This window comes from Trachurus trachurus, assembly GCF_905171665.1.
Source record: "Trachurus trachurus genome assembly, chromosome: 21".
In the NCBI taxonomy this organism is placed as follows: Eukaryota; Metazoa; Chordata; class Actinopteri; order Carangiformes; family Carangidae; genus Trachurus; species Trachurus trachurus.
In genome coordinates this window covers 25,589,109-25,612,112 of record NC_139899.1, presented here as the reverse complement: position 1 = coordinate 25,612,112, position 23,004 = coordinate 25,589,109, and the positions used below count along the sequence as shown (strand labels likewise).

The following is a 23,004-nucleotide window of genomic DNA, read 5'->3' as shown; positions in this document are numbered from 1 at the left end:
AATAGCTTGCACCGACAATTAAAGGCAACGAACCTACTGCTATGACTATAGGGATTATGACAATGGGCCAATTTGCCAAAATGTTGAACTATCCCTTTAACATTATATTCATGACACAAGAGCCGACAACTCAACATTTTTTAAAATCACTTTGTCATTTTGACGACTAAATCTTTAGTCAAAAAATGCGTTTGTCCACACACAGCGGTGAGTCGGTGAGTCTGACCCTGTGTTACAACAACAATAACACGTCTTTAATGGGGAAAGGTGTTTGGTTTGGGCTCACAGCGGCTGCCTGAGTGACTTTGAGACGACCCTGGCTGTCAGCAGACAGTAAATAAGGAGGAAGCTGCATGTGTCGAGCGCGCTGTCAGCATGTCTGGAAATCACTTCCTGTTACTGACTTTCTCTGTTTGTTAACTGATTCATATTAGAAGCAGCAACTTTTTTTTTTTGCTGGTCTTTTGTGTCAGAATATGAATTTTATATTTTCTTTCCTGAGCGAGCACTCGTCCCAACAAGTGCCCGGTCCAGTTAATCAATCGTCGGTCATTCAACAGTCCATCAATCAGAGCGTTTTAATGTCACAGTGGGTGTTTCCAGGACGTGGGGGGATGGAGAGAGGGTTTTTTTTTTGTTTGAAACAAGGCAATTTCAACCACAAAGAAGTCACTGGCATCCTTGACGCCTTTTTAATAAATAAATTCCTTCCACTGCAGATCGTGGAAACTGGGAGGAAAAGTTTTCTGTATCACTTTAACACCCAGAGGTCTGAATTCAGCGCTGTCAGATTAGCTCTAGCAGCAGCAGCACACACACAATAAAACACCTCTGAAGCACAAATAAAACAAAACCAGTTTAATAAGTTATGAAACACAGTGAAAGAGCCAGGTTTTTTTAAGCTGCTGAGAAGATTCCTCTCATTTTAGATCACAGGCTATAAAACTTTTCACCACAGAGGCAACACCACGGCAAAAATTAAAAAATTACCTCATTCATGTTTATCGGTATATACGTACATCACAAACACAACTCATTCTACTGACTAGGTGATCACCTGAACCACATCTGAGTTTATAAGAAGATTATAAAGACCACTGCTTGGATTAAACATTGACATTATCCCACCAAAACTGATTTATTAACTCTTAAGTTAAAATGTTCGTGTTGTGTTGTTTGGGAATGAATATGAACATGTTTTCTTTGCGTTATTATTCAAGGCTTATTCAATGTTTTGCTATTTCGACTAGTTGTAATTTCCTGCCAATAAATGCTCTATATAAATGTCAGTAGTTAGTAGAATAAAACAAAAAAACTCAAACACATACAGTATAAATAGTAAATGTAGAATAACTCATTATTTTGAAGTGTATATCTTGGCAGCAAGGTGCAGTGTCTGTATCAAACAGGTGTATTTTAGTATATAGCTTTTACATAAACCTGCATGTAATAGATAGATAGATAGATAGATAGATAGATAGATAGATAGATAGATAGATAGATAGATAGATAGATAGATAGATACTTTAATAATCCTTCACAGGAAATTGCAGCAGCTGTGTATTCAATCATCCATTCATTCATTCATTCATTGTAACAACAGAAAATAAAAAATAAAGAAAAGCACCTCTATCTAAAGAATTACAGATTTATCTACAATATAAAACTAAACTAAAGACATCCAATAATCTAAAAAGTACAACTTAACTCTCATGGTTTTGCATGTTGAACTTTTCACCCTATTTACTGGCTGTTGGACACTGATAGAACTTGTGGTTGTGTTTTACATGCATCTTGTTTAATTGTCACTGAAAGCTCCCCGGTGAGTCAGCTCATCCTCGCTCTTCTCTGCTATTGTCGCAGCTCGGATTAGGCATCTAAATAACTCAACACCTCGGCAGCCTGTCCGTCACGTCGGCCGCTGATTGCCTCCCTCTCCTTAAAACTCCCAGTATTAGTGGCTCCACAGGAGTCCGCGCGACCCAGGCCCTCGTGTGAATTCTCCAAACGATTGTGGAAAAGTGTCACGTCCACGTCGTCGGGACACATCAGACCTATAACGGTGAATTATCCGTATCGCAGGAATTGGCAGCCATACTTCATTCACAGGAATTCAGCAATGACAGCCCTCTCCCCATGGAGGAATAAACATGGAGTCCTCACTCACCACGTCTCGCTCTGCTCACACTTCTTCACTCTGAGCTCTCACACGTCTGCTCGCTCCCCGCATACAGATATCAGCGCCCGCAGAAGGTGTGTGTGCCGACAGGACCAGGTGGGATCGGGGTAAATACAGCACAGGAAGTTTACTAGTGGAAGCCAAACCGCTCATTGTCTGTCTTTTTTTTTTTTTTTTTTGCTCCATCTTGGATGTTTTGATTTTTGTTGGCTTGAAATATCTCACAGATTTAGTGTTCCTTCTTATTTTCCTTTTGGAGCTGGGGAATATTTTAGATTCCCATAAATCGATCTTCAAAAAACAAATGAATGAAAATCCCTGCACAGACCCAAATCATCTCTGTTGTCTCATGTCAACTGTTTTAATATGTTTTCAAGATATTTTCAGAGAACTCTGTTTATAGAAACAGACAAGAAACACCTGCAGTGGAGATTGTGAGTTGTCCCATCTCCTGTGAGGAAAGGACTGTTGCCTTGAAATGAGCCTCCCAGGCGTCATTGCACTGTGTTCTGTTCTTGTTTTAATAGGTGTACGACCATAGTTTATACTGTATATGGGTCAGGATGAGGAGAGATGACAGGAACGGAGCGACAGCTTTTATATTCTTCTTTTCTGCGTGGTTTTAAATTCACCTTTTGAGCTCTTTTCTCTCTGTTCTGCTTACTGCGACCACACAATGAAGAAGCATCTTGTCACTTTACATCATCAGAGTTATTGTGGTTGTTAATTTAAAGATGAACTATGAAAGATTTTTGTGATGGTTAAATGACTTGTTCCAGGGAGAATGGAGGCTCTCTGCCTTCCATCTAGTGTCTCTTATGCTGAGAAACCAACCTCACAAGATCAGAGCCTCCGACCCGGTGTCCCAGCTCTCGTCTCCGTGGTACCACAACACAAATGCTTCCCATAATCCGTAATCTCTATTACACAAATATACACATTAGGGGTGCAACCTCACAGACTGGCTCGGATCACGTTTTTTGAGTCACAGATCGGTTCATTTTTGGATCAGCGGGGGAGTTTATTGCCCGTCTATTTGGTTTGGGCTGGTATGTTCACACTGAAACCGCAGTGAAACCGCAGCCGGCAGTGGTTCATTTTCAGTGGACGCTGGCATAGATGGGCGTCGGCAGCATCGACCGTTGTGATGCAAGTGTCCAAAGCGTCAATTTGAAGTTTAATTGAACCTCAACTTTATGCAAATTAGGACATGCACAACTTTTTTTTTCATCAACCGATCAGCGGACAGCGATCTGAACGGATCATGGATCTATAACGATCCACCGGACTTGTATAGTTGTCCTTTAAGCCTCTCAAGGCCTTTGCTGTGCACTCTTAAAAATGGAAAATCTTAAAAAGTCATAATAGTTTGAGCATGGAAACCTTAAGTCCAAACCTCAGGGTGAAAAAGCCTGCTGTGTAATGCAAGTTGACTTGTGGCAGCCGTGCTAATTCACCATATATAGTGCAACAAGCCCGTGTTGAGAAATTAGAATAATTGACACGTAATTGTTGTGCTTGTTTAAATGGGTCACAGATCTTGCTACACGTATATAAACTGCACAACAACTCGTTTAACCAGAGAAAAGTTCCCGTCTGATTTTGACTGATATTCACAGCTTGACGTCACAGCACCACAGATTTTCTAGCCTATTGATTTTTCTGTCTTGTGGTTTTGGGTCTGTTGTTGCCAGACTTGGCCGACAGATCTGTGGGACAGCTAATATTTTGTGTATTTCCCCCCGTTGGTCTGAGATTGACATGTGAACGATGGCGGGGCTTTCCTGGCATCCAGTGGCATTTCAAAGCGAGCCACCCGTAACCCTGGTGGTGTTGTTTTTGCCATGCATTCAGATGAACACAGTGACGATGAGTAAGCACTTTAAGTTAACAAGTGAAGCTTTCAGACACATCTGCCTTTTATAAACCATCCCACAAATTGTCATTGTGGCAAGATCCATGTGGCAGAGGGAGTTACTGCTGCAAAGCGGGACGGGATAGACGGGATAGTGTATTTAATAAAAATCTGACTATTTATTCATCATTTCTCTGAGAAATGTCCCAGACTGATGGTGTCTGGATCCAATTCAGGACCTTCCCACTTACACATGTTTTGGGTTATTTGTGTGGCCTTACAGTCGAGCTGTGTAAACACGAGTCAGACCTTAGATTGTGTTAAAATATCGAAAGAAATCTCGAAGCTGCGCTGGTTTATTGACAGTGATGTTTCTCTTCAGACAGCTGCATTGTTTGGCCCTGAACAGAGGGAGTGTGTTGAAGCCGTAATGGAGCTCAACAGCGATGAGTTACAGCTCGTGAGAGAGAGTTGGTGAACAGACGAGCAGCTAATTGATCTGCAACTCATTTATTTTGTGTCTTGAGTGTCTTGAAGTGCTTTGAACAGAGTTACACAGCTGGGCACAAGTGAAGGGACTCTCTGTTCTGCACAGCACACACACACACACACACACACACACACACACACACACACACACACACACACACACACACACACACACACACACACACACACACACACACACACACACACACACACACACACACACACACACACACACACAGATGTAGCCCCACATCCAAACCTTAGCCATCTCAAATGAATCCCTACCCACAACCTAATTAACGCTAACGCTAAAACCGAGTGCCACACAACAGTCTCCACCTGTGGGATCCTTGGTTTGTGTCTCCACAGTGACACAGTTCAGGGTAAAGCCTCCACACAAGCCCACACACACACACACACACACACACACACACACACACACACACACACACACACACACACACACACACACACACACACACACACACACACACACACACACACACACACACACACACACACACACTCCAAACTCACAGTGCCCCTGCTGGAAAACGCCACCGGGTGAAATTTCAGATTGAGAGCCTGATTCCCTTCAGCGCTCTCTCTGTCTGGTGAACGATCAGGGTTTGGGGTCAGCAGCGTTTACTGCTGAAATGTTTCCCATTTCCTCTAATGACCGAAATAAAAAATGGAGAAAAGGAAGAAAAAAAAAACCCTCTTTTCGGATTGAAACCCAAAACACATGAAGGCAGATCTAAGACGTTAACCGAACCGTAAATCTCTCTCCGGTTCTGAGGGTCACGTCTGTGGAGTCCACGGTTTAACTGAGACACTTGATGACTTGGCATCAGGACAAACAGTGAGACCGCTTTGGCTCAATCAGTGCCATGTGGGTTTGGTACATGTATACATTTCTCATTTGTAAAGCGTCTTCTATACTCCTATAAATAGGCTTTACTATACGCACGCATGTGCGGTATGTATTCAATGCAATGAATTCACTTTATTTTCATTCCGGATCAGGAATTAAATGTGAATGAAACTAATTCTGTAGCCGTCACCGCTCCGTCAAGCCGTGTTTGGGTACACGTGGCGCCCTGAGCTAAAAGGTTTGCTCACGGGGAGAACCATGTTAACCATGTTCACCAGCTAATTTTAGTGTGTTTACATGCTGATATTTACTAATTAGCTCCAAACATAAAGATAATCAAAGTTATTAAAAGTCAGTAGAGTGTGTCGGTACAACTGACTAACCCTGACGTCTTTGTTATCGACAAAAATTCTGATATTTGTCTTGATAATTACACTGTTTTTTGTTTTGTTTTGTTTTTTAGATTCGCTGGGCCTATTGTGTTTTGTTATTTATTTAAAAAGAAAAAAAAAATCTGCCTTTACAGTATAGTTACTTCAAAAGGTTTTAGACTTTTGTCTCCAAGAGTTTGTCTGAGTAAAAACAACACTGGAAAAGTATAAGTTATCCAGTTTTACCATTTACTTCTTGCACCTGTTGGCGAGGTTGAGGATTTATTTAATTTTGGGATAAATTTGAGAGAAAATCTGAATTTTTAATCCTGAATATCAGAACATGAATACGTAAAATCACTCTTCTGATCATCTAAAAGAAATCTCAGCATTGAACTCAATATTTCACAGCTAATATCTTCTTCTGCCAGGCTGAATTCAACAAAAAAAAAAATCTACTTTTAGATTTATTTCAACTAACAGAGAGCGGGATAAAATTGATTTTGAGGAAAGTAAAACATACACACTTATAAGACCGTCCAGTTCAATCGCACATCTGACAACACCCGTCCTCAACATTTGTTTCAGTGCAGCACACTTCCTTGGACGGAGGACCTCAGGGACAGGCAGTATATTTAGGAGAGTTGCAAGGTTGTCCATTTCTAACTTGAACTGCAGGAGTCTGTGAAGTGCTGACGTGATATATGAGGCTCCCTCTGTCTGCCCATGCCAGCTCTATAGGAGGCAGTTTCATCTCTCTCTGCAGGAAGACCAGATTTATGGAGCTGAAATTGTGCACCTTCTAAACCTTAACCTAACAAGGAAGGTTAATAATCAAACAGCCGAGAGAGAGACAGAGAATCAACTTAATGTAGGAGAGCAGACGTGAAGACGTGAAGACATGAATCCTTCTCCTCTCTTTTATACATCAACCCACAAACACCTGAAAGAACCAGAGAAATGGAGGATGGAAATGTAAAAGCTGAGCAGTTAAACTTGATAAAAGTGCATCTGACAAGGAGGGTTAGTTTGGGGTTTTCCCCCACACACACACACACACACACACACACATGCACACACACTCTCACACATCCACACTCTCCTCTGTTTATGGACAGCAGGTCTTCCTCCTCCTGTTTCCTCTGCCTTCCAGCCGGCCGGCCTCCCGCTGCTTAGTCGTAAACTCACGTAATATGTTTAGCATGCTCAGCGATCATCTCACTACCGCTGCTCAAGGCCGCTCGCTGTTGTCATATCAGCACAGCGAAGCCATTAGGCCATCACAGGATACATAACACTGATATAAAGTCTCTGCTCCGAAACGTTAGGAAAGCCAGGTGGTTTCTGATTTCATTACTGGGTTTTATTGGAGCATTTTATTTTTATATCTCATGCTGTTTATCGTCCCTCAAATTTCCTGTGACTGGAACTATATCTACGGTACCAGCATTAATTTATATATAGGCAGGATTAATCGCAGTAGTAGTCGCTGTGGCCTTGAACCTGTGAACGATGCATATACATTTTAAATAATTTTCACAAAACACCAACAAAAACATCTTCTTCTGAAAACATTGGGATAAAGACAGAATCATCCATCTTACTTTCCAAAAACGCTAAAGACGCCACGTCCAGACTTCCTCTGCTACGCACTTAAAACACAAAATGTTGTTGTTCCAAGCAACCTGCCAACACAGTGGAGCTGTTTTCACTCTCCAGCCAGCGCCATATCTGGCATCCCAGGCGACCGGTCCGCCCAGTAAAGCTGCAGAGTTTACGTAACCTCCAGCCCTGGTGATACATGATGTAGGCACAGGTAGCTAATTGGCCAGTTATGGAGACACAACATGTAAATGAGGCCCAGTGGAGACGCACTAAGATATGTGGCTCTGCAAGGAAATCATTTTTACATGTGGCGGTATGAAAAGGGAGGTGTAAAAATTAATGATGGTTGGTGCTTCTGTTTGAGATTCCATGTTTCGTTTTTGCTAGTGACTTATTCAGAGGTTTCAAAATGACGCTGTAAAAAAGCCTGTTCCTCTTTATACTACTATGTTTCTATTCCTGTTTAGTCTATATTCGATGGTGCCCACAGTATAATATGTATAAGTAAAGGTGCACATAATCACATGGAAAACAAAGGTAAACCCAATTTTATCATTATTTGTCACGTGTTTCCTTCATGCTTCCTTGAATGGAGCACTATCTGGAGATGCTGTCATCTTCGCTGCTATGGCTATGGCTTAATTTCAACTCAAACTTTGCAACACATACATCCGAATAGAGCATCAAACCAACATGATGTTTTAGCTGCATGTGTTTAGTTTCCACACTGGAGAAAAAAAGATTTAAGAAAAATAATAATGAGCAAGAAAAACATGAAATATAGGGTGAGAGTGCAGAGATATTGTATAATCTCATAATAATGTATATGGGAATGGCATATCAGTTTGATACTTTAAAGATCCCTGATTTACAAGAATTAACAAAACTATTCATCTTATATTTTGTTGTAATTGTTGTAATTAGATTGTGTCCGTTCTCATCTAGAAACAATAACTGTGAAAAAAATGCAAAAATATTAACTACAAGTAGAAGACACACCCACCCCTGACACAGGGCCCTCCCACTCCCACTTAAATCTACATTTTAGATACTTACACAGATCATTTTTGGGTTAAACAGATATAGATAAAGCCATCTCTATACAACCTCAACCACAAACCTCATGTTTATACTCCAAAACCTTGTGAGACAGAAAAAACCTGTAAGAGAAACACTGTCTGAATAACCGAAAACAATATTCACCCTTTGTCCATCCCATTACATCACATTACCGTTAAACTGGCACAATGAGCGAGCCACACAGCTAACGGCTATTGTATTAAAAACTGAAAAGTCAGCTAGGTTAGTGGACAAACCTATGTAGACACCTCAGTCTGGTTTGATAACGTTTGAGCTTTACGCTTTGTTAAGAGTCCGTCTCTCTCTTCCATTTCGATTCACTTCAGGGAATCTCTGTCCAGAAAAATCCCTGGTTCTTTGAGGTTTAACCCGGCCACAATGAGATTTTCTGCAGCTCTGCCTCAGAGATTGGACTTCAGCTCAAATCTGTGCATAAATGAAATTCAATCTGCTGCATACATACTGTACACGCACATGCCAGCTGGAGTCAGGGACAGTCAGGCAGACAAATAGACTTCCCAGTACTAAACTCCCCCGAAAAAAAGCCTTAGAGGATAAATCTCATAGAATATTTAATGCTTATACACAGGAGAGCAATCAAAAAATGGGCCTCCTTCCTACTGCCCCTCTCTCCATCCCTTTCTTTCCTCTTCTTGTTCTCCTTTTTAGCTCTTATCATTTCCTCGCCAAACCTCACTGGATGCTAAACTGCCATAGATCAAACCCTGCATGACTCTGGGAAATGGTTCAGTTCCAGATTCGCCTGTCTCTGCAGCAAATAATGATCTGATCAGGTTTAGGCTTCAGTATGAAACCCGTGCATAACTTGCTCCATGTGGTGTGTGTGAAAGTAACCCATATGTGTGGGTAGGCTTACAGTAAGAGATGTTCAATAATGCCAAATGTTTCTTCTCAACCTCTGGATTTTCCATCACACTTTATCCTGTATATCTTTTCCTGCAGGACAGTAGTGACGAGCCTGCCACTTACTTACAACTCTTTTAAAGTGGGAGGCACAGGGTGAGTACAGTGTTTGCAAATACTTATTGGAGTATTTCTTTTTTAAAACTTGCTTTAAGAACCAGATGGATGGGGTTTGCAACTCGAGGCAGATCAAAGATCAGTGATGGGAAAACACTTAGCCAGTGCGTTTACATATTTTATCCCAATAACTGGAAACCTCATTAATTAAACTTTAGCCCGAAGTGTGTTCCAAAGCATATCATATATATTTAGATGAATTTCTTACCTTTCAGGGAGTTATTCTTCTTCACTAATTTCAGTATCAGTATCATCTTGAAAGTCCTAGAGACTACTCGACAATGATATTCAATCGCAGATTTTTTTTTAAGCAGGTGGAAGACACATCAACATTTTAAGGAAATGGCAATTTGAGCCTTACATGTTTCAGGTCTAGTACAGAAGTTCCTCTGCAGCCACAGGTGAACAAGATCCTGATTCCTAGGGCTGGGAATCACCCAGTCACAATACCACATTATGATATTGCTTTTTTGTGACAACTTTTAAATATCTTGAATATTGCAAGACAACATATTGTGATATGTTGTGATTTATTACCTTTTTGCCACTTCCAATTATGTCCCAAAGGGAAAACTTTATCTGAATCTGCAAATAGGGGTGGGGGAAAATTTGAAATGGTATCTTGTATTTTGTGTGGCAATATTATATTTATATTCTAGATTCACAGGACCAACTTTAAATCTTTCATCATGTAAATTGCAAATGCAAATTGAAGTTTTTGAGCTGTATCCTATTAGATAGAACAAATATTGATAATATTTTCCTTTTGAGACGTAGTTTCAGGTAATAAATCACCGTATCACAATATGCAATTGCAATACACAGGATATGGAAAAAATTGTCACAAAATACGTAGAAATAATATGATATTGTGACTTAAAGTATTAAAATTTCAACCCTCCCACCCATCTTTCTTTTTAATGTAGTCTTAAAATGGACTCTGGGATCTTCACCTCCCTTTATTTATGGCTAATTGTGGTAGTAGAACTGAGGCTCACACTCACATTAATGAGATTTATGAAGCGAAACCGTGCACACACATAGTTTTATACATATTCTTATTTCTGCTTTTGTGCATAGATATAGTCTTATGAGTCCACAGAGGTTTATGCATCTGGCCGCCGAAGTCTCCGTCCATTTTTTATTTTCAATTTACAGTAGAACAGCTGCAAGAGAAATGTTTCAAAGCAAACTTATTTATAACATTCCCATTATCGTGTTCAGGATTTTCACTGCTATAAAAGATGCTAAAGACTCACTGGCATCCGTGTTGGTAAAGTTTTCACGATTTCCTGCAGCAGGAAACTACCTGTCTACAAAGCGCTGCAGAGAGACTCAAACAAGCAGGAATAATTATCAGTGATAACGTTTCATCTCAGGTCTGGTCATAACCCTCATGAAGGGGCTCAGCATCTTCTTAGCATACATCAACCTTCACCCCTGGAGCAGATCACAGTGGGACGGGGCAGTTGTGGCCCAGTGGGGTCAGAGATATACTGCCCTACATGTCCAGGTAGTCAGACAGCTTCCTCCTCTGACATATACACTGGCCTTAAGGGGCCTGAGGCCAGGCAGGAAAACACTAGAGACTTTCACTCAGAAGGAGGGGAAACTTGCAAGAGTTTGAGATAATAGTAGAAACCTGTAGCTTCTCTTATACATGCACCTTAGAGGGGATTATATAAACAAACATATAAGTAATGTATTGTTTAATAGCTTATGTATTCTATTATTATAATTACATTAGTGGTATTTGTCTATAGTAGTGCTTTATGGCCATTCCTATGAGAATTACCATTAATATGTTGAAAAGACATACAGTAAGTAACTCTTATTGAGCAACAGTTTGAAACAATGAATAAACGTCTCAGTATATGTTTGTTTTTCCATTTTATTTCTCTTTATTTTTGAAATAGTAGAACCATTGACACATCCCCCCCTTCAATGACAGCAAACACACCTCAAACATGAATGAAACACAGAACGCTGACTTTAATCAGTTTATTATATTTTTACCATTATTTTCCATTTCTACTAAACAGCAGCAGATGAATGAAGAGAAATTAGGAAAAATCTGTGATGGTTAACAGACAAGGGAAATTGTTTTTCAGTTTGTATAGGCACTTTCTCAAAATGGGACATCAAACTCTTCTTTCACTCTTCAGCATTTTGTGTGTTTTTAAATTATTTGTGTGTACTTACAGAAGATGAACACACAGGTAGTGGGACTTAAGGTGCTTTGTGGACTTGATGAATTAATTATTTTAAAGAAGCTTTATTTGACTTTTGTAAATCAAGGACAAACAAACAGAATCTTGATTCAGACAGTGATTTATTGTCAGTTTAATAGTTTTATTTACTCAAAAGCAAGTAGAAGAACTCAATAAATTAGACATAATACTTTGAAAGGTACTTTGACTTCACTTTCAAAACATTCCACATAAAGACTGTGATTTCTGTTACGCTTTTTGATATTTTCCCCTCCAGCTACCATTTTTCCTTCTATTTTTTTTTTTTTCAAAGCTGATAAAGTGCAGACATGCATAAACACCCAGCTTTTCTTTGTCCGTTTTTGAAATAAGGAATCTAGCAAAATCTACTGAATCCTCTAAAGACATGTCATTCTCCCAACCAACTATCTTTCCAGGACTGAGGACTACAGTAACTGACACACAAAGACCTCCCAACAGTTGTATTGCTGAGCTGAGCCCAGTCCTCCACCAGAAAAATGAAAAAAAAAAAATCAAGAAGGTACAGTACACCTAAAAAAATGTTAGGCCATTATGTTGCGTTTCAGCTCATGGAGGCCTCCTTAGTTCCTGAGCTTTTTGTAAAACACTGCTGCAACACAAAGAGCAACAGCGCAAGCAAAGGCAAGAACGCCAACAGCCACACCGAGCCCAACAGCTGAGTCGTCTCTTGCTTCGGCAGTGAAGGGCTTCTCTTTGGACTCGGAGCCCTCGCTCTTGGTGACGATCTCCGGAGAGGTGATGGTGTAGGTTTGGCTTATGTTATCCGAAGGTGCATCCACGGTGTTCCTCTTCCTCCTGTTGGTGCACTGCTTGAATGTGCTACAGCTGCTCTTCTCACACAGCCGGGTGATGCAGTGGAGGTAGTAGGTGGACACAGTCTCGTTCTGCTGCTCGATGAAGCGGAAGGCTGGGAAGTGGAAGCGGGCGCTCTGGCTGTCTCCGTTCTCAATCATGGTGGTGAACTGATCCTTGGAACAGGGGACGAACAGGTTGAAGAAGCTGGAGTTGGTGGGCAACGGGGAGATGGAAGCATAGCAACGATCAAGCAAGACATGGTACTGGCCTGTCAAGTTGGTGGCCTTGACCTCAACGTACACACTGGTTCTCAGTTCAATGCCCAGTTGTGGAATGACCATTGGTCGGGTGAAGTTGGCATCATTGAACAGCTCCATGCTCAAGGTGCTGATGAAAGTACCATTGTTGTCCTTGACTGCAATGGAGGAAGCCGACACATCAATCTGGGTGTTGTTGACCAGATACTCTAAGGGGTAGGCACAGGAGTAGTAGTACTTCAGCTCAGCATTGTAGGTGATGGTGCCTGTTGTAGGATCGAGGGACCGAATGATGCCGCTGATGTTGACTGTCTGGATGTTGGAGAAGTCAGAGAATATACCTGTCCCGGCAGCACTGGTGGTCCTGAATATGCTTCCGCAGGAATGGGTCATATTCAGGGGGAAGTTAAAGCGAGCAACAGGTGGACTCACAGATTCGTCAAGGGTTGCTCTGCAGTCTGGTTCTACCATATGGTTCAGGATCAGCAGCGTCTCATTGTAGCCGGTGTAGACGACTGGGCAGATTTGAACCGCCAGACCAATGGATGAAGTACCACACTCCACTGCAATGTCAGTCACCTGTGGACGTCTTGCTTCTGTTCCACAGTCAGTCAGTGTTAGCTGACTACTACTGGCTATTAATGACAGAAAAATTAAAAGACTCTTCATTGTAATTCTTCAGCTTGGCCGTGAATTTGTTAACCTCTCCTCTGAAATTGTGGTTCCGCTGCACAGAGCTGGTAGATCTTCTCAGAATGTTTGAAGTCCTTGGGATGTGTTCAGGGGTCTTTATAGGTAAGTGTGTCCTCTGGGATTGGTCCAAAACAAGGTCAAGCACCTTGCTATTTGTGAACAACTGCATTGTATGTAGCAGGGAAGCTCCAGTCTTGGCCATATCCTAAGGGCAACATCTGAAACCTGAAGCATCTGACTGTCTTAAAATACAGAGACAATGGCCTTGTTCCTTTGTTGAGTATGCTTTAAAATATAGATTTCCATGCCCTCTATTACCAAGCCTTCAATGAAGTAAGTGAACATAACACTATATGAGATGGATTCCTAAGAAACACGTGATGGTTCTTCTATCCGGTACAAGACCTAGCAGCTTCAGTAATGACCTAGATAGGATTCAGAGGAGTATGCAATGATAGACTCGATCATTTGGCTACCGTTTTCCTTATTAAACCTGACATTAGTAATAATAACCATTAACAACACATAGAAGAAAGAGAAATGTGTTAAGGTAAACATCTTCTGTTAGAACTTGTAACAATTTATTAGCGGTTACTTTAACAAACGCCTCAAGGAGATGATGATGAGGGGATCGTGTGATAAATAAAAACACATGACCTTGAACTTGTAACAATTCAGAAACATTCAGACCCAGTGATGACATCACAGCTAAAAACACACTTAAGAAATTTAGTGGCTTTGGTTGGTGCTCATTTCTTTAACTCAATGCTTATCATATCTTTTAACCATTTCTTTTTTTGGTTTGCATTTTAGACTTTTGTGGTTAACTATTCCATATTCCTTGTTAGATTGTATTTAATTATAAACTTGAACTCATATCCATTGTGTAGAGGAAGGGGGGTGTGCAGATGTTGGCTGCATATTAGTGTCACATATGGGAGGTGTATGAGCCTATTATGTTGCTGAACAGAATATATTGGTCACCTATTGTTGCTGGCATATATTCAGAGGCTAGTGATGAAAGGAAAAGCTGATCCAGCAGTGTATTATTGAAGGTAACTGAATCTAAGTAGTGTCAGTGGCGACACTGACTGGATCTTGACAGAGAGCAGGCCAGGTTCAATAGCACTGCTCTGAACTACAAAACAATATCAGTCAAATACAACAATTCAACTTCTCAACCTTTTTTGTTTCTCAACAAACACCAATTATCCTCAACAGCTCTGTTAACAACTTTTTAATATTAACCATTCATCTACAAAATAATTCAATATGTCAAATTAGAGTAAACATTACTGGGACTGCCCCTTTCTGGGATTTGTGATGAGCTGTTATGAAGGAAGCGAAACATCAACACTCTCATATTCCCTCAGGACCAGCCCCGTTAAAAATACATACAAAAATATATACAAAAAGCAAAGTAAGTGTCCCATGAGAAATGTTTTCCCATCATCAATTTTGACCAAAAGTTTGTCTGACTCCCATTTTCAGCATTAAGTTGTAAACACCAATTTACACAGTGCAATCATCTCGCTGGTGTATATTGCACAAATTTATAAAGCAAAGTAACCCACTGAAATTTCAGCATAATGATTGCTCCGTTGGTAATGATGCATTTCATTACTTAACATAAAACTTAATTCAAATTATTTCCTGACTTGCTGTCCCAGTCTCGATGCAACGTTGGCCTGCGGTTCCCACACCCAGATGTTTGAAGCAGTCTTCCTGCTCCGTGAAAGTATATGAAATTTTACTGGGTCAAGAATATACTGAAAATAAAATGGGTGCAAGTTTATATTTTTTGTTCAGCATTGATATGGATGTTAATAAAAATAGAAAAAAAAATCTAGGGTAAAGTTGAGAAGGCTCGAGAAACCTTAGTTTATACCGAACACCCAAGACGCACTATACATGTATACATGTCACTCACCACTTGTTGCTTTTGTCCATGAGGGAATTCCTCAATATGACCTAGTTTTTTAATGTTCTCACTATACTGGGACACTGTCTGTCTTTATATAAGTACAGTAGAAGACACTGACAGGATGCCACAAACCTACTTAAGTAGCCAGATAATATGTGAGTGTAAGAGTTTCCTACATAATCATTTTTTTAATAATATGAATAATGATCAACTTTATGTATCTATCCATACAATTATTCATAAATAAATGGAGCAGGTGGTGCGAAACAAATGGGGAATAGAAAAAACAACAAATAAAGTAATAAACACTATACATTTAAATTAAATGTGCCTAAAACAAAAATAAAAGCACAAAACAAACAAAATTACACAGTTACATGACTGCATTTGTACTTTTCCACCATTCTCGCTGAGTAAAGAAGGTAATCTGAACTGTAATTCATTCCCCTTGTTGTGCTTTATTAATGACGCCTCATGTCTGTGGTGATGACAAGAGGCAGGAAGTGAAAAGGAAGGACGACAAACAGACGATGTCAAAGTCCCGCTGTGAATTTACTGGGGTACGGAGATGGTGTTTGGGGGATGATGGGGGTCACAGGGGGGGGGGGGGGGGTGCGGTGGGGGGGGGTCACCTGCTCTCCTGCCTGATGATCACCTCCTCCTCCTGCTCCGGCTGCGCTGTTAAAGCGCTCCAACGGCGTGATTAATGGTCGGAGGCTCCAAATCAGCCGGAGGGTCTGCGGCGTTGAGAAGTCGCAGAGGCGGAAACACGGCGAGGGGAGAAAAACGAGGTGGGAATTCTGTTTGCAGGAGAAATACAACCCTCTGTCGCTCTTTTACTGCGCAGGTCATGACCAAACGGCCCTCTGTTATGATTTGGCCTTATGGGTTATTTTGTCTAGCGGCTAGCAGCGGCGAGGTGATGATAGCTTCTGAGACAGAGGAAGTGATGTGACGTGATTTTCTATCAGCAAGACTGTACAGAGAGCTCAAGCTGAGTGTTAATCTGTTGCTCCGACCGGAGCTTCTACTGTTTTGAATAGTTGTCGGAGCTGTTACAGGATATAAGTCAGGTCTCGAGACAGTCACAGCCACTTTATATCTCTCCCATGATGCATTTGGTACCCCAAATGTCTGAAATTAATACAGCTGACAACATATTTCTAAGTGATTTGTGACTATACATCCTTGTGTATGGAGTATTACGTTACATAGAGCTCCTGTTCAGGACCTACTTTAGAGAACAGGTAGTTGCTTTAAACCAACTCAGAACATGGAACAGCAGCTGAAGTTTTTAATTGTTCCAAGGCAAAAACATGAGACACTAAAACATTTACTGGATAAGTATTTGACTGAAAATGTTGTCTAAAGTTTTTTCCACTAAAGTTGTGCTATACGCTTTTGGAAATTGAGACCGCGGTCTCCTGAGCTCCTTTTACACATTTGCAAAATCTGAACATTTTGAGTGCATGATCCTGGCACTGCGGCATGGTGGTGCAGTGGTTACTTCTGGGTTTGATCCCCTTTTTCTCTGTTGAGTTTGCATGTTCTCCTTGTGCCTGTGTGGCTTCTCTGGCTGGACCAAACACATCATGCACATTGGGTTAATTAGCAGCTCTAAATCGCCCATAGGTGTGAATTGTGTGTGAATGTGTTTTTTTTTCTATATGTCGTTCCTGTAACAGACTGACTGGTGACCCCGTCCAAGCTGTGGACCCAGTGGATGAATGGATGGATGCATGTTGTCAACACGGCACAAGTCTGCAGATCAGGTGAAGACACTCACTTCCCGACAGGTGAAATTCAACATTTGGGAATATGAGCTTTACCGCAGTGATAACCAACCTTTTCTGGTTCGTGACCCCATTTTGATGTCACAAATTTCTGGCGACCGTGTCAATCAAGATGCACCAGCTCAGATATTTTTATATGCTGCATTTTATTTGAACTTGATTTAAATTTGAGAAAGTGAAAGTATAGAATACAGTTGTTTAGGATTGTGTGTGGTGTTTTTAATCATATTTTTTAAAAAGAATAATAATTAGTAAAAAAAAAATGTTAGCAGTAATTTTTTTTCATCAATTACCGGACATTTCAGGCGACCCCACATGGGGTCCCGACCCCAAGGTTGAAAAACACTGCTTTACCGTGTAGAAGTTGAGCTCATACACCAGGATAGAGGAACTACAACATGCAGGGTCACAGTAGATTGAGGGTAAAAGTTCAGTATACGGCACATACATGAAGCTCTGCCCCACACAAACAAACAAACAAACAGACCACGCCTCCTCTCCCCATGTATAACCCTGTGCTAATTGAAAGCTTGTCTGTTTCACTCTTTTTTTTTTGGCCGTTTCCTCCTCTGCCAGCTGGGGCTGCTGCCATTATAGCCACTGACCTGGTTCACACCAGATAATATATCACCCTGTAAAGCGAGCCGCCATAGAAGTCAACCCAACACCCAATTGTTATGCTGAGGAAATTAAATGTCACATATGAAATGTGTTAAAGCTCAGAGGTACAACATGTTACACGTTTAACAGCACAACACACTAGAAAACACAGTTGTGTGGAAAAATAAAAACCAAGGAGAAATAAAAAGAGTCTGACGTCCCAAATCTGTTTACATGCACTTGCATATTGTTGATAGGCTAATGAAGGATTTCAAAAAGTATCATGACCAGACCTCTGAGCTGCAGACCATGGAGCAGAAATATAACTTAAAAACTCAGATTTAAAGTTTTTTCCACATTTCTGGGTGTGCCAGTTCCTAAAGTTGTGCTGTAAGCTTTTGGAAACTGAGACCGCGGCCTCCTGAGCGCTGAAATGGAGCTTTCATTTTCTATGGATGCACCACAAACTGAACGAGGTCAAGACACCAGTGACAATACAGACGACTTTCCTGGGTGGTAATCTGAGACCTCACCGACCTCCGCGCTGAAACCAGAACTCCTTTCACTCCGATCGACCACAGTCTCTTTTCTCAGAGGTGTGAATCTTAACACAGTGCTAAACTACCACCATTACATAGAGTATGGTGGCCCTGAGAGGTCACGTGTGATCTATTGTTTTGGAAACAGTAGATGCTAAAGACCAGATAGTTATAAATCCAATATATTATATCTCATATCTCATATATACGTGTATCTATATATTATTGATTCTTGCAGACAGTCCTAACAGAAAATGTATGATCCATGCAATTATCTATCTTCACCACATTTTCACAGGTAAAGAGATTAGATTTAGTTAACTACAAAATAACAGCTTACAGTATGATATTTCTGTGCAAAGACGGATATGTTGCAATCAACAAATTTAAACTCATATTTTGTTGAATTTTTTATTTAAAAAATGTGTTATCTGCTCTTATCTGCTGAAGGGTGGAAACGTATGGTTAGTGTGTTCAATTTCAAATTAAAAAAGGATATTAAAATTTAAATTAAAAAGATGTTTTCTTTTTAAATATAATACCTTTTTATTAGTTCATAGTGGAGAAAATCATTTGGAAGTGCAGATTTTACACAGAAACAGTAGTTCATCTTATTTATGCCTGAATGGTGACATTATAAATTGTGAATTGCACATTATAACAAATCTGCAAAAGTGATACACTTGAATTGTTTTGCTGCTAATACTGAGCCTGTCAGCTTCATGATTTAACACATAACACACAACGTTACAGTTTGGAGCAGGTCCTGTCATGTAAATTTATCTTCCGTACAATCATACAGGACGTGTGCACGGATAAATAGCAAATACACAACGTATGAGCCGATACACATACGTCGTGTAATCAACAACAGCAGCTCGGGTGGAGGCGTGTACGTGTCACACTTTCCCACACACTCACTCTCAACACACGCACAAATTGTTCTGTTAAAGTCATGCATCAGTGTAGCGCTGATTTACGAGGCACTGAATATTTCTTAGTGAAGCCTGTTGCTGCCTTTCTCTTTCATGTCTTACGTACACACACACACACACATGCACACACATGCATGCACGCACAATCGCACATGCATGTACACACACTGTGACTGTTGCCCTTTCATGTGTGGAAAAGGGCAACTGCAGGGACCAGCTGTTAAGAGCTGAAGCAGATATGTCCCGCTTCCCTGTGTGAGCAGTTGCTTTTCTGCAGCTACGTATGTCGCGCACACACAGAGACACACACACACATGATTCTGCAGTTATAAAATATCATTGGATTTGACACAGTGTTGACTGCCATTTATGGGAAATCTGTTGGTTGGTTGGGAAGGAGACCAAGAGTTTGATAAGAAGCAATATCTGAAAATGACTCCTGCTGTGCCTCCTCATCTCCCCTCCTTCTACTCCCTTTCTCCTCCACCTTTTTTCTCCCTTCTCTCTTTTCTCTTGTGTTTTCCTTTCCTTTCCTTTGCTCCCTTTCCTTTCCTTTCCTTTTCTTTGCTTCCTTTCCTTTCCTTTGCCTCATTCCCTTTGCTTCCTTTCCTTTCCTTTACTTCCTTTCCTTTCCTTTCCTTTCCTTTCCTTTCCTTTCCTTTCCTTTCCTCTCCTCCTGCTTCTCGTCTCCTCTTGGTTTGACTCTTTAGTGAAGTCTGCTGCCATCACCTGCTGAATCACCTCTCCTCCTCCTCCTCCTCCTTCTTTTCCTCCTCCTCCTCCTCCTCCTCCTCCTGCAGTTTTGAGTTACACCAGATGTGGACCCTTGCTGTTTGGAAGACTGATGGATTTTAGGCTTCGCCGCAATCCAGCTGTTGTATTTGCGAACTGCTTTTAAATGAGACTCTCTTACTTACACACCTTAGGAAGGCAGATTATTTTATTTGCACGGCTTTCTGAGATTTCTCTCCACACCTGAAGACAGTGAAGCTGAACACAGTTTCATTAGAGATGCTCGCAGCTACGTGTCTCCTCTGGTTTTCATAGAGAACAATCACAAAGTGTTTTAACCAAGAAAACAGTCTCTAAGTGAGGGAGAAACCATATCTCTTGCCTCTTGAGTGAAACGGCCCTTTAAAACTCAACATAGTGAGTAAAATGCAGCGACAGCAGCAGCACGGGACAGTTTGGTGACAGAAACACATGGAACATTTCTCTTCATCGACTTTCACAGAGTTTCTTTAAAAAAAACAAAAAAAAAAACAGGTTCTGAGTGGAGCTGAGCCATAACTATGATTGATCGTCCCTGTGTGTGTGTGTGTGTGTGTGTAACTCTTGTGTCCTGCATGTCGCTGAGCTCTCTGTGTGAGTTACAAGTTGTGTGTCAGTGTGTGTTTGTGTCTGTGCAGGCGTATACATACACACTATGTCTGTCAGTCACATACGGTACACACACTTGTTTGAGCACTGTGAGTACTCAAGTGCTGGTGTGCTGATCATTACTTGTGTGTGTGTGTGTAGAAATGTGAGTGTGGATCTATGCATTAGGTGTATGTGTGTGTGTGAATAGAAGAAGAAAAAAACAGTTATTTCATATGCCCTTGTGTGGCAGGAAAGTGTTAGTGTGTAACCTTTTAATGCGTTTAATGCGTCCTCACTCCAGTGGCTCCAGTTTTAAACAGTATCTTCTATGTGAGGACTTGTTTAAAGGTTATGTGAGGACCATTATTGCACTTTCAAGTGATGGTCCTCACAAGTCTGTGCACATTTAAAAACGTATGTCCTTATGGCCCAAGACCACTTTACAATAAGACTGTGACTACGTTTACATGCAGTCAATATTTGGGATTGCACGGCGGATAATGAACAGCCCTGGCGTCTGCTAGCGTAGCAGTCGCCTTCATTTGCGCTTTGGTGCTGGTACTGACCCACTGCCAGTACTTGACACTATTCTTTGTCACTTTCCTCATTAAGGGAAGGCAAGAACGTTGTTTATAAGTAGTTCATGTACTCAAAAGAAATAGATATATAAACAAAATATGCATATATAGTGCCTCTAAAACAACTCTGTCTCGTAACTTTCCGTTATTATCTCATAGCGTGGTGAATGTGCAGGTCACAACTTGTCCACCAGAGCGTTTTGGAGTTGTTGGATTGTGTATTTGATGAGTTTGATGAGGAAACCAAGAAATCCCATTCTGCCTGCCGTTCTAAAAATAGCTTGCACCGACAATTAAAGGTAATGAACCTGCTCCTAAAACTATAGCGATTATGACAATGGGCCAATTTGCCAAAATGTTGAACTATCCCTTTAACCCAGTCAGTAAGTTCTGGTGGAGTCTGACTCTTCCAGTGGCGAAGAATGATTCTAGCTGCAGTGATGAAGCCCTCCAGTGCTAAACTGAATTCTGCTTTTGTATATTCCTGGTGGTGACCTTGACCCGTCTCCCTGGAGGCAGAGTTGGGGAGTTTCTGGTCGAGCTTTTCCAAGCCATTCACCCAGTTTTCCTTGTATTAACCCCTTTCTTCTTTGTTGTGTTTTGCTAGTCTTGCTTGAAACTGTGGGCTTCCCTGCTCCACACCGCCCCACCATGGTCTCCGGCGGTACTGCTACCTTTGGTCTGTATCCATGAGCTTCCAGGACGCTGTATGTGCAGATAGACGCACAAAATGAACACTGTCTGAATGTAATGTAGTGTAGAGCATAGATGAGGCTTTAGAGGTAGAGTCAGGGTTTAGGGTTAGAGTTAGGTCTGATGAAGGTTGGGGTTGGGGTGAGGGCTAAGTGTTGAGGTCAGGCATGTTGCTGTGGTAACTCAGGTTAGCATTAGCAGCTAGGAAACCCATTATAAGCCACGAGGGTCCTCACAAGTACAGAGACACCAACATGTGTGTGTGCACATAATGTATACCTAGTATAAGTGCAGGAATGCCTGTCAGTGTGAGCATGAGCATGTGCTCTTTGTTGCACACACACACACACAGTCGCAGTCCCTCGGCGTGCATGAGTGTGTGAGCGGCGGTCTCCCGGGCCGGGCCATAACAGTGATGGATGGGCCGTGTGTGGAGGCCGTTATTATTTGTTATGTGAGCGGGTGTGTGTGACTGGGCCTAGCGGGCCATACACCTGCTGCGCGCCCAGAGAGCCCCGGCGAGCTCGGAGAACAGCTGGACGCATTGATTTAGCGGCTCGCTCCGCAGGCTGCAGGAACAAATCAAGCAACAGCTAATAAAACCGGCCTTTATGATGGCTGCTCCATTTGCCCTCCAAAACAACTGGCTACATCATGTGTTTTTCTAACACCCGCCGCCACACAAAATTAAATCCCGGGCTAAGGTGTCGCCTCTGGATGCCGAGGAGCTCGGGGGCTTAATGTCTGGCAGTAATGCAGCGGGGGTAATCAATGTTGCATGGTGAATGTGTGAGTGTGTGTTCGCATACACGGCCAGTTGCATAAACGAAATGCGCGTTTGAGTGTGTTTGTGCGAGTTGCTTAGTCAGATTCTCATGTTTTCTCAAAGGCATGTGTGTGTTTCAAGCATGTTTGTCTTCACACCTCCACGTTTCTGCGATCAATACTCTTCATGTCGGCGTCCAGGTGAAATAAGTGTTTGCTCGGCGCTAAACGCTGCAGCTGGTCTCATGAGGTCCGCACATGTGAGTGTGTGTAAGAAAGACAAAGTATGTGTGCATATGCTTACATGTGTGTTTTTGTGTGTGT

General features: G+C 41.4%; 1 protein-coding gene across 1 annotated transcript; it reads right to left on the bottom strand.

The window, feature by feature from the left end:
* Window positions 1–12,306: 12,306 nt before the first annotated feature.
* Window positions 12,307–13,467, bottom strand: LOC311004475 (zona pellucida-like domain-containing protein 1; the record flags this gene model as incomplete). The annotated part of the gene is made up of 1 exon (XM_083996548.1): window positions 12,307–13,467. The coding sequence occupies one exon, from the start codon at window positions 13,465–13,467 to the stop codon at window positions 12,307–12,309; it is 1,161 nt and encodes a 386-aa protein (XP_083852674.1).
* Window positions 13,468–23,004: the final 9,537 nt, after the last annotated feature.